We start from the raw sequence: 12,401 nt of genomic DNA on the forward strand, positions 1-12,401 counted from the left end.
TAATGTATTTGCAGTGCTTTTAATTACTTCTAGATATGAATATTTTCATATATGTTGTGGAAAGTGAATTGCATGTAAGAGGAGCATTATTAAGAGACATTAGATTTAAATGGAAATCTATTAGCATTGTTAAGTACTAGTCCAGAAGCATCTAGTGTTGCTGGGCTTACTGTATTGTGCACTATAAAATCAAAAATTTGGTGCCTCACAGTTACAGAAAAGTGTCACCACATTTTTCCATAATTTTCGCTAGTCTCAGTCCAGTTCCTGTTTAAATCTAAGGGAGTATTTCCTTTGCCTGCAGTAGGATTTGGATCGGAGTCTTTGTTTTCAGAGGTGCAAAGACGTCAAGGATAGACTTAGTCATTGGGAGAATTAACTTCATGCTTAGAGAGGATCTCTCTAGGTTAAAGTTGGAATTCATTAGGGGTTGTGTGGGGCAAGAGTATGGGGATGCTTGCAGTGGAGTTACTTCTGTCTGATCTGTAGAGGACTTAATTCTTCAGGGTTGTAAAACAAGGGCCTTTCAGAAACACTAACATGGATTTAAGAGTAACATTTTGAACTACTTTGTGTAACAATAGCAAAAGGCTCCTTTCCATCCTAATGGTGTTACTTACAAGATTGTCTAACAGTACAGTTTGTAACAATCGAAAACTAGTTGTGGATATTTCTGATCGTTATTACGCTGTCAGGCACCAACAATGTGCTCACATTTTCTTTTCTATAGCTATTGGAATTCTATGAGGATTATGATGAAGTCCGGCAGGTGTTAAGCGAGTATGCTTACAATTCGAAGTTTCCTCCCAATCCCAATGCTCATGTTTATTACTATCAGTTCCTAAAGAGACAGGGTGAATCAAAGAAGACACTGATGTCTGTGCTCAAGGTACAAGTTTTGGACTGTTTTAATGTTTTTGTAACTATATTTACAGAACATAAATTAATTCAATTAAAAATTGTTTTTCAAAAGTCTATCTCAGCTTTATGCTTGATAACTTCAGCTGTTACAGATTTTGTCCAATATTTTTAACACACTTGGACAGAAGGCAAACCAAATTCTACCCTCAAAATATTGCGAGCCTCCTACCACCACATAGCAAATGGTGAGAAAGTTTAAAATAAACCCTTAAATCCCCCCCCCCCCCCCACCACGTTTGGTATCACCTTCTACAGCCCTGTAAGTTTTATATTTGTGTTTAACTGAAATGTTAGGAAATTTCTGGATCAACCTGTTCCAGGGAAGGAGATGCTGATGTTTCATTTAATGTATGTCCCAGTTATGGTCTGCTTTGTTAGTTTTAAAAAGCACACAGGCAATTACTTAGGCAGCATGCTGGATTGAGAATTTGTCTCACGGTAGTTCTCCTTTTAGATTATTGTTATATGGTAAATACAAATAACCGAGGTATTCGTTTGAGACTAAACATACAAATTATTTCTGAAGAGCTGAGTACCTGCCGTTTTAAAGACAGAGTTGTTGGGGAAAGAAAGTCCACATCTCTAGCACTAACATTGATCAGCTTGTGACTTAACAAATATTGTAAGAAAAAAAAGGTGGGGGGCATTGTGTCTGTGTTGGCAAGGCATTTGAGGGTGAAAAATAGGTATCCGTCTGCAGACAGAAGAGGAGGGTTGATGGGACGTACTTCCATGCAATAAGTTCAACACGTACACATTCTTTTCCCTTTGTTAATACTCTTACAGATTCTCTCACAGTGAAGATGTGGACACTGCAGCTGGTGGTGTAATTTTCAGCTCTGGTAGATGTATGTACTCTAGCTTTGATCGAGTTAGTGTGCTAAAAATAGCAGTGTAGCTATGGCAGTGTGGCTGGCAGCTCAGGCTAACTGCCCGTGTACATATCTGGGATCAGGCAGCTAGCCTCCGCCGCTGCTTGTGCCAGGGCAGCTACACTGCAATTTTTAGTGTGCTAGCCCAAGCTAGAAATTACACCTCCAGCTGCAGTATAGACATGCCCACATAGGCCCTGATGCAGTAAAACACTCAAGCATGTGCTTAACTTTACATATATGCTTAAGGGCTTTTCAGGATCACAATCTTAGTCTCTGGAAAAATTATTCTTTTTCTTTTGTTTTTTTACAGCCCAGAGCATCATCTGCTTCTGGTTCTGTTCTTTCTCTCGACTGTTTCACTCCTTTATGTTCAACCGATCACACAGTTAACTCAATAAGTTTCCTATTGTATAGCCTGCAGCACATGAGAACTCTTGGCTGTCTTGTTTCATTTCTTTGTATAGTGTGCACATGCTGTAGTTGCAAAGTAGAACTTATCCAATCATTTTAGTAAGTCGTATTTTGCAGTCTGCACTGATCATAAAGGAAGTGGGATGCTTAGGTGAGATTGACTGGACACCAAAATGCAGACTCAAACTTGGAATTGATAGAGTGCAGAGCAAATAACGTCTTCTGCTGTCTTGCTTTCACACAACCTGTCTAAATTCAAATCTGTGTGTTTAGTCTTGATCAATTGTGGGACTGATTCTCCATTTTATATGTTAACCGTTTCCAGTTCAGAAAAGGTGTTGGTATAGCTTTCTGGAGCCACGTAAATAGGCTTGCATACAAATACATTGCTGTTCTAGTTTTATTTTTAAATTTAATTTACTGAAGAAAACAATTTGGTGTTTGCTGTGTTTCTGCACACTAATTTCAGTCATCCTGCCTAGCCGTTGGTTTCTCTGACATTTTCAGTGAACTGTGGAACTAAGATATTTCCTAAACAGATAAATAGTAAAACTACCTATTACTGCTGTCCATTGGTATTTGTGCCCTCTCCATGCTAAGCTAATTTTGTTCTCTTTGGGTAATTATGAATTGATTTGCCTTTGCTCCCCAAACTTCAGTAAATTTTTTTTGCTTACCATGTTTATAATATTTTTAACCACTTGGTGGCACCAAAACACTTTCATTAGTGTTCAGAGTGGTAGCTGTGTTAATCTGTATCAGCGAAAGAGAGGAGTCCTTGTGGCACTAACAAATTTATTTGGGCATAAGCTTTTGTGGGCTAAAACTCACTTTATCAAGTGCATGACGTGAAAAATACAGGAGCAGATATAAATTCATGAAAGGATGGGGGTTGCTTTACCAAGTGTGAGGTCAGTCTAACGAGATAAACCAATTAACAACAAGATACCAAGGGAGGAAAAATAACTTTTTAAGTGGTAAGAGAGTGGCCCATTACAAACAGTTGACAAGAAGGTGTGAGTAACAGTAGGGAGAAATTAGTATTAGGGAAATTAAGTTTAGGTTTTGTAATGACCCAACCACTCCCAGTCTTTACTGAGGCCTAATCTGATGGTGTCCAGTTTGCAAATTAATTCCAGTTCTGCAGCTTCACGTTGGAGTCTGTTTTTGAAGTTTTTTTGTTGAAGAATTGCCACTTTTAGGTCTGTTATTGAGTGATCAGAGAGATTGAAGTGTTCTCCTACTGGTTTTTGAATGTTACGATTCCTGATGTCAGATTTTTGTCCATTTATTCTGTGCAAGGGCCCATAGTCAGTGACTGGTTAGGGACTAGAAACCAGGTGTCTCTTTCCAGTCCCTCACTAACTAAGGGTATGTCTACGCTACAAAATTAGGTCGAATTTATAAAAGTCTATTTTTTATAAATTGATTTTATACAGTCGATTGTGTGTGTCCCCACTTAAGACCATTAAGACTATTAACTCGGCGGAGTGTGTCTGCAGTACCGAGGCTAGCATCGACTTCCGGAGCATTGCACTGTGAGTAGCTATCCCACAGTTCCCGCAGTCTCCGCTGCCCATTGGAATTCTGGGTTGAGATCCCAATGCCTGATGGGTCAAAAACATTGTCGCAGGTGGTTCTGTGTACATGTAGCCAGGATATGACGATGGCTAGCAGTCATACTGCACCGTCTGCTGCCAGCCTAAGATGTATAAGAGAGATGGAGTGGATCAAAACAAGAAAGAGATCAGATTTGTTTTGTATTCATTTGCTCACCTCCCTCCCTCCGTGAAATCAACGGCTGACAGTCGTTTCGGTGAGATCTGTCAGGGGCACCTTGAAAAGTTTAATGGAGATTCAGTCCTGCCTGGAATAGTGGGGGGAGGGATAGCTCAGTGGTTTGAGCATTGGCCTGCTAAACCCAGGGTTTTGAGCTCAATCCTTGAAGGGGCCATTGTGTGTGACAATTGTGTGTGTTTCTCCTTGATGCAAACCTTCCCCCTTTGTTGATTTTAATTCCCTGTAAGCCAGCCTTGTAAGCCATGTCATCAGTCGACCCTCCCTCGACACTGCTGCAGGTTCCTGTTATAGCCTCTGTCCTTCATGCCCTTGGAGATTTTTTCAAATGTTTGAGCATTTTGTCCTTTTGGAAAGGAGTTCTGATAGCATGGATTCGTCATCCCGTACCTCCTGTTGGGTCCATGCTGGAGATCTTTTGCGATTCTGGGACTCCATCGTGGTCACCTCTACGGATGAGATCTGCACTCACCTGCGGATTGCTACGCTGGCCAAGCAGGAAATGAGATTCAAAAGTTCACGGGCCTTTTCCTGACTACCTGGCCAGTGCATCTGAGTTGAGAGCGCTGTCCAGAGCGGTCACAATGGAGCACTTTGGGATAGCTCCCGGAGGCCAATACCGTTGAATTGCAACCACACTACCCCACACTACCCCAAATTCGACCTGGCAAGGTCGATTTCAGCGCTAATCCCCTTGTCGAGGGAGGAGTACAGAAATCTATTTTAAGAGCCCTTTAAGTCGAAAAAACCGGCTTGGTCGTGTGGACAGGTGCAGGGTTAAATCGAGGTAACGCTGCTAAATTCGACCTAAACTCGTACTGTAGACCAGGGCTAAAAGGCAATGTGGTCTAGTAATCACAATGCCCCTTTGAGGGCAATGGTTTATAGACACTTTTATAGCTAGGTAAGATGAAACTCAGTAAGATGAAGTCACTTGTCCAGAATTCCGCAATTAGTCAGTGGCCATTCTTGGTCTTTGTTACGCATTTTTAAGTTTATTTCTGTTCACCATGTGTTTGAGATGCTGAGATACTATGGTACCAAGGGCCATAAAAGTACCTAATGAGGGGAATGCTGTTTACCACTGTACCTGAAGTCTTTGATTTAGACTATTTCCATATACTATTCTTTCTACTAACTAATGCATTTTTCTGTAGGTCGAATTATAAAATATCAGATAAGTACAAGATATACCTCTTAAAGCTCACCATCTGGATAAACGTTTAATTAATCTAGTTCTCTCCGACTGTCCGATGATGTCTTTTCTGGTCCTAGTAGATTTCTTTACTCCAGTCATTAAAATAAATGCATTTTGCTTTTCTCTCCATTCCTTTCTGATTGCCGATTGGTTCCACTCCTTGTGCTATTGGAGGTGGGAGGGTGGGGTCATTGTCACTCTTTAATAATGGATCATGTGGAACATCTGACTGGATCAGTCATAATGTAGAAGACTGTGCAGAGCTAGTGTACTAAGGAAACCTTGTGGGAAGAGTGAAATTAATGCAAAAGGGGGAAGTAATGAACACTGTCATCTAGGTTGTGCCGAGTCCTATGTGGGTGCATAAAAGGGAGGGTGGCAGGCACAAGGAACACACCTTGCCCCTCTGCAGCAAATTCTCAGGCTGTGCGCTTCTGCTAAGCAAGGATGGTGGACTAGTACCAACTGTTGCATTAGAAACTCCAGAGAGAATGAGTGTGGGAGAAAATGGGACTATGGCCCAGCACTAGTGTACCACCAGCAAGTGGAATTGGGTCTGTCCAAGAGGAGCGCACACAGCACTTTGCTAAAGGATGTATTGGATGCTTCCTCAGGCGGCTCCTGATAAATGTTGTGCCTGCATTGGGCACAACGCCTCTGTGAACTGCCTGCCACCAAGATACTGCGCCTCCCCATCATAGGAAGTATCTTAAAACTGCAATCTAGCCCTAAGTGTTATTTGTTGAAGCTGTTCTGTATGACTGAATTAAAGGACCAAGTTGTTTATTTTAATAAAAAACAGATATCATGGTGAAGCAGAAGTGTAGACTCTGCAAATCTTTTTGAAGATTCTATAACAGAAACATTTTTTTTCCAGATTTTGCACGAGATTGTTCCCTCTCATGAATTAATGTTAGAATATAATGCCATGCTTCAAAAATCAAGTAAGTCTTTGGATACCCGTGTTCTTTTCCTTAAAGTTATTCTAAGTACAAGTTTCCTAGAATGGCTGTTGGCTTTTCCCTGTTTAAAGTAGTTTTAGTATATTTTAAAAAAAAAAGTAAGGTGCAAGGAGGACCAGAGTCTAGAAGACAGATGCATTGACAGATAGTTACAAACCTCTGCAAATAAATCCTTGTCTAAATAAAAATGTGCAGACGCTAATTGTCAGAGTATGTAGGCAACACAACCAAGATCTCAATATTGACTAGTGATTTGGGGTACTTCAGTGTCAGGTGCTCAACGTGATACCTTAATGAGGCCTCTGACTTTCAGGAAGGATTGATGTGGAGCACTCTGCCTGAATTCAGTATGTATTATTCATTAGATCCAAGAACAAAACCCACATTTCCTCCAAATGAATCTTATCTTTGTCTATCTGAAAATAATCTCCAGAATTGACATAGCCCCCATCTCGATGTGCTAGTCACTTACAATGTAAGTCAGACTCTTCTTTTGAATTGATCCTCTGAAATGTAGTATATTGTAGCATGGAGGCAGTGTGGTGACGGTTCTTTAATTCCAAGTTCTTTTCTTCCCTTTCCCCCAGCCTCACTTGTCTTCCTGAAAAAGTTCCCATTGAGGCTGAAGTATCTCTTGTGTTATCAGCACACATGATATTTTTGGAAAATCCATTTAGCTGTTTTTGAATTATCAGAGTTTGGCAGGGAGCATCTCATATATTAGGATAATTTTTCAGATCCTTTTTTCTGCTCTGATAACTCAGATAGTCTTGTTTAAAAATCCAAATTTGGCCAGTATGATGTTTTCAATGAGGAATGCCCGCTTTATCAAGTCTGGGAACAAAATAAATACATTGTTCCTTTCCAATTCAAGTGAGCATTAAGGACCTGATCCTGTGTAGTTCTAAGCATCCTCAACCTTAGCCTGGTTGCTCCCAGGGCGGCCTCTGTAGTGATTGGGAGCGGGGGGATTTGAACTGTCTGTGGACAGCCAGGAAATCTCTGGGGGAGGTGTGTGTGTGTGTGTGTGTTTTGCACCTGCCCTGCCCCAACTGCTGCCCCCTTCCCCCTCCCCGGCCCCTATCACGCTGGCCCTCACCCTCCAGGGCTCCCTGCGGCCCCTGTGTTTGTGTGTTGGACAGTCACATCCAGTCCCTTCACACTGCCCCCCTTTCCCCCTCCCCGGCTTAGTTCATAGCCTCAGAAAATCCCTTCAAACTGTCCCCCTTTCCCCCTCCCCTTATTTCATGGGGGGATGACGAACCAAGCAGGCGGGGAGCGCTGGGGGTGTGTGTGTTTCGGGGACACTTGGTGTGGGGGGGGTTGGCCCTCAGCTGTTTTCTTTGGAGTAATATGGCCCTCCCCACATTACGAGTTGTGCAGGCCTGCTATAAAGTGAACTCCTGGTTCTACTGAAGTTCAATATCCAAAACTGTCACTGGCTTTTGGGACCAGGATTTGGGCTCAATGTTTGTCAGAGCAGAAAGGTTGATGCTTTTAAATTAGTGTGCTACCTAGCCTCCATGTGTGCTAAGATTTATTGTTCGTTATTGTATTTTACCATGTGTAGTGGTGAGTCATTTCTAAGGAGGAACAAACATTGCTTCCTTGATCATTTACTCTGACATGCTGCAAGTGAAATTTAAGAACTGTATTCATAGCATGGGTCTGACTATAAGAGAAAAGTATCATATCTCGTAAACAGTAGTAAATGTTGTCTTGTTGGACTAGCCTGGAGGTCTGTAGGCTAACACTGGGTTGTTGTGGGGATTTGTGATTGAGTCAGTTTTTTCTCTATGGGCTTGTGGGAACTTGGAACAAACCAGAAGCAGTGTGTTCAGTCCCCTCGGGAAGGGCAGATGATCTTTGCTAACAACCACTACTGACCAGTCAGGAGCATCATTATTGAGCTCTAGGGATCTGCTGACCAGAGGCAGCAGCCAGGGCCAGTTCCAGGTTTTCTGCCGCCCCAAGCGGCAAAAAAAAAAAAAAGTCGTGGCAGCACAATCGCGCTGCTCCACTCTTCGGCGGCAATTTGGCGGCAGGTCCTTCATTCCAACAGGGACTGAGGGACCCGCCGCCGAAGACCCGAACATTCCGCTCCAGTAGGGGCCGGAGTGCCATCCCTTGATATTGGCCACCCCAAGCACCTGCTTCCTTAGCTGGTGCCTGGAGCCGGCCCTGGCAGCAGCCACACTGTAAGACAGTCAGTCTAGGATGAATGAGTGAACTTGATTCTGCTGGATGGTTGCTCTTGGAGACTCTTCAATCAGCAGTCATTAAGCAGGATTAAAAGGACAGAGAGCAGCTCCAATATAAGCTATGTTCCAAAAACCAAGCAGCTGTTCTTGAGTACAGATATACCTTGCCAGGTTTCCAGTAGGAGGAGGAAGAACCGGGTCTGGAATTGTGAAGAGGGCGTCACCATGGCCAGCAGAATGAAGGCGAACTAGATCTTGTTGCTGCTTGTCTGATGATTGAATGCAGGATTGTTTATTAACTTGACCGATTCTAATTCCAGAAAAAAGAGAAAACCATAGACTGGGGCTGGAGATTATTTTCACACTCCTGGATTTTGCTGGGTGGAAGGAGCATGTGAAAGCTTGGAGCTGTTTAGCAAAACAGATTAAACAGATCCTGGAGAAGTAAGTATAGTATATCTGGTATTGCCATACATGGGGAATTAAACATTACAGTGGGTCAGTCCACGTGGAAACTAGGATATATGCACTTTGGTAACAAGAACATTGTCCATCCTCTTACATCCTCTCACAGGCTTGCCGTGTTACTGAACAGAAGAGTAAACTGGCAAAACCTGTAGTAGTTCACGACAGTGCCCCAACATCAGGGTACTCTTTTAATACAATGTCCTGTAGCACTCTGCATTCCCAAACACTGCATCTTTCAGTGACAATACTACAGTGTTTGGTCTGCTACTGTTAGAATACTGCAAGAATTTTTTTTTTTTAAAGGTGATCATTGTGTGGATAGTGAGTTTCTGAGCCAGCACTGAGTGACATTAACTACAACTCCAAAGGAAGCCAACTCCAAGCAGCCCACTCTGGTTAGAAGTTTACTGTGATTAGAATTCAGAGGAGTGGTGAATAAAGGTGTTCAAAGGGGTGATGCTGGAGGCTTCTCTACTCCCTCAAAGGCAAACTGTGCACCTGAACCATTCATAATATTGGCTGAGTGTGTCAGTGGTGCCCTTTAACATAGTATACACGTTTTGTATGTAAAAGGTGCTCCAGGTTGTTTCTAGCTCTACCTTTTAAAAACACTTCTCAAATAGTAAGCTCTATGAGACCAGGATGATATCTTTCTTTGTAAAATACCCTTTAAATGTAATGCTTTTTTACAAATAGATCTGGTGTTGAGTAAAAATAGTGTTTGGAAAGCATGTAGGCCCATGTTCAATGATTTTATGCAGCATTTATTTAAAGATCAACCAATGTTGCTAGTCTTGTGGATGGACAATTAAGATATTTTCACTTTTGACCTATTAAACCAGAAGTGTCTTGGTGGTGTTTCTGTTTAGTGAAATTTGTTCAAAAGATCAGCCTTATCTGCAATCTCCTGGCCCGTGAGTCAACCCCAGAGTATAACCAAATGACCTGGGAACAATTCTCATATTTATTGAAAAATTACCTTCATAAAACAGCCAGTTTGTCAGTCCCTTAAGTGGCAACTGGGACAAATTTATCCCTGGCGTCACTTCAAATTTACACACCCCTTTAAACTGAAACAACTTCACTATCAGGTTTCTCGCAAACGTAGTTATTAAATTTGCTTACTACTATTGTACTAAACTGGCACACAAGCTAAAATGTCACTCCATTTTCTGTATAAAATTTAGTTTAGTTCTCATTTCAAACCCTAATTAGTGCCAGCATGCAGACTTTAAATGAGATGGTGCTGCATTCTGTAGTGTAACTCTTCCTTTTCAGCTGGCAGTGCCGCTCAGCCCTGCGGTGGCCACTACCCCTTTTTTCTATCAAATGTGTGGTGGATTGAATACCACATGCATCCCAGGCACCTGGAAGCAACATATGAAATGTGCAGCACTTGGAGCAATGCTTTGGTAACTTCCACTTTATTTAAAAAAAAAAAAAAAAAAGATTCCTCCCGCCCAACTGAAGTTTAGCTGTAACCTATTAACTCTCTCCAGCTCTGGCAAGCATCTTGACTGGGTCACGGAGGAGTGGAACTCCAGAAAGGATTGGTGGCCAGCCTTCCACTTTAGCCATTACTTGGCGAAAAGAAATTGGCAGGAAAATGAAAGTCTTGCTTGTGAAAAAGCATTGGTGGCTGGAATCTTATTGGGAAAAGGTAATTTTAAATCTTCTTCTTTACTTCGTGGAATAGAAATATTGGCTAGTTCAAGCTTTAATGGCAGGGGACATGTCTGATTTGTGTTCTGGAAGAATTTTCAGCCTTGTGATTTCAAGAAAGAGGCTGGCTTGATCCTGCAAGGGTGAATACGAGAGAGGCTCTAAAATGCTTGGTATTTGCCATTGAGGTGTAGTTCACATCTCACAGGTCTTGCTGCAGCCATGGTTCCCTTGAAATGACACTGAGCTACATTCATCTTGGTTTGAGTGAGTGATTGATTTTATCTGCCCCTTGTTGAGTCATTGACAGTCAAAATAAGGATGAGCTAATAAACAGAATAAAATTAGAAGATTAGGAACACAAGAAGAAATATTAGCAGGGGATGCATTAGTGTTAGTAGCCCTGAAGCCGTCATTCCAGAAATACTATGAGGAAGCAACTTCCTGAGTGAGTGTTATCTATTATTAGAGTGTCTGGGGAGATACTCAGTACTTAAGAACTATATTCTTATCTCAATAGGACCCTAAGGAAGCTAGGCCTGTGTTGGGTGTGGTTTGCCTGGAAACTGTTTTTATGGGCATGGTTGTTTAGTTGGGTGGCTGACTCTCAGGACACAACAGATCTGCGGTGACCACTAGGATATCAGTAAGGTCACCAGTATAGGAAGATGTGTATGCTTGAGAGATACTATCATGTCATTATTCAAACAAGCTTCCTAGTACTTGAATATAAGCTGTGCATGTAGTGCTTTCCTGCTTAATGTTGTATGTCCAAACTTGCATAAAAGGAGAATGATTTGATTTATAAGCCTTGACGCTGGAGTATAGCAGTCCTCTGTCTATTAAGCCGAAGCAAGCAGAGCTATGTGAGGTGGGTAGTTTGATGGCAGTTCATGGAGCACACGTGGGAGAAGGGGAATTGAAACAGGGAAGATGGAGAAGTGGAATGGAGTGGAGCTGTTTGGGTGAATCACTTGTGACTCATCAGAGCACAGCTGTGATTTGCTTCACTAGCCCTAGGCTCTTCCAGTTCAAGTCCCACTTCTCCTCATCGTCCCAACAAATAGGCCTATATTCAAGAGGCGCAGAGGCCTCATGGCTGTGAGGAGCTGCAGATAGTATAAGCTTGTAATCAGACTTCCAGATAAAAATCCATGCTGTCAGGATGGGGGATGACTGTAGTGGAAATGGCTGATCCCTTGCTCCCGCAGAGCACTCTCACCCTGGAACTCTGGCAGAGGACCTTCTGTGGATTCCCAAGGAGGGCTGCACAATGCCATGGAGGCAGCACTGCACCTTATTCCTTGCCCCCGAGAGTGAAACCTGTCTGAGTAAGGTCCCTTCTGCCCATAGTAGTAGAGTAGATGGTTGAGGCATTAGTCTGAAGTTTGTGAAGTAGCTGGGATTTTCCAGCGAAAGGCAACCTTTAATGGGTTGGCTTTTCCATTACTAACACCTTCTAGACTGATTTTTGATATCAGGAGCCCACTTTTACTTCCAACAAATGGCCACTGAACATCTGGCTGTTACCAGTAAGTGGGCAGTTAACTAATTTAGTTCCAGATGTGGGATGACTTTCTTGAAGCCCATTAAGCTAAGGAAGCAATATGCACATGTTGAAGAGCGAATAGGGCACAAACACTTTTTTTGCACTCTTAAGTCCTAATATATCTGAAGGGCATTACAAAATTAGACTTGCCAGAAAAGCCCAATGAAATGTACAGTTACCTACACCTAACTTATCACTGTCTTTGAGGATGTGTGGGAGACTTTCTTGGTCTAAATATTATAACTGCTTATTTGGTAGTGGTGATACACCTTATGCATGCACATCTTATACCGGTGACTCCTATTATAGAAACTTTTCTTTTAAGGGAACATTTGTGCTCAGGGAAATGCCTCTTGT

At 42.3% G+C, this 12,401-nt stretch overlaps 1 protein-coding gene across 7 annotated transcripts in view; it reads left to right on the plus strand.

Annotated features, from left to right (window-relative positions):
* TAF1A (TATA-box binding protein associated factor, RNA polymerase I subunit A) overlaps positions 1–12,401 on the plus strand; it is a 34,157-nt gene that overhangs the window by 13,672 nt on the left and 8,084 nt on the right. For 5 of the 7 annotated variants that reach the window (XM_045010492.1, XR_006578184.1, XR_006578181.1 and 2 more), the window contains exons 7-10: positions 731–889; positions 6,080–6,146; positions 8,686–8,809; positions 10,333–10,493. In XM_045010492.1, the coding sequence (XP_044866427.1) occupies positions 731–889; positions 6,080–6,146; positions 8,686–8,809; positions 10,333–10,493 (511 nt within the window). Of the gene's footprint in view, positions 1–730; positions 890–6,079; positions 6,147–8,685; positions 8,810–9,136; positions 10,048–10,111; positions 10,246–10,332; positions 10,494–12,401 lie in introns of those variants that run through there. The other 2 variants (XR_006578185.1, XM_045010493.1) reach the window with 2 other exon arrangements.

This window comes from Mauremys mutica, chromosome 3, assembly GCF_020497125.1.
Source record: "Mauremys mutica isolate MM-2020 ecotype Southern chromosome 3, ASM2049712v1, whole genome shotgun sequence".
NCBI classification, from domain to species: Eukaryota; Metazoa; Chordata; order Testudines; family Geoemydidae; genus Mauremys; species Mauremys mutica.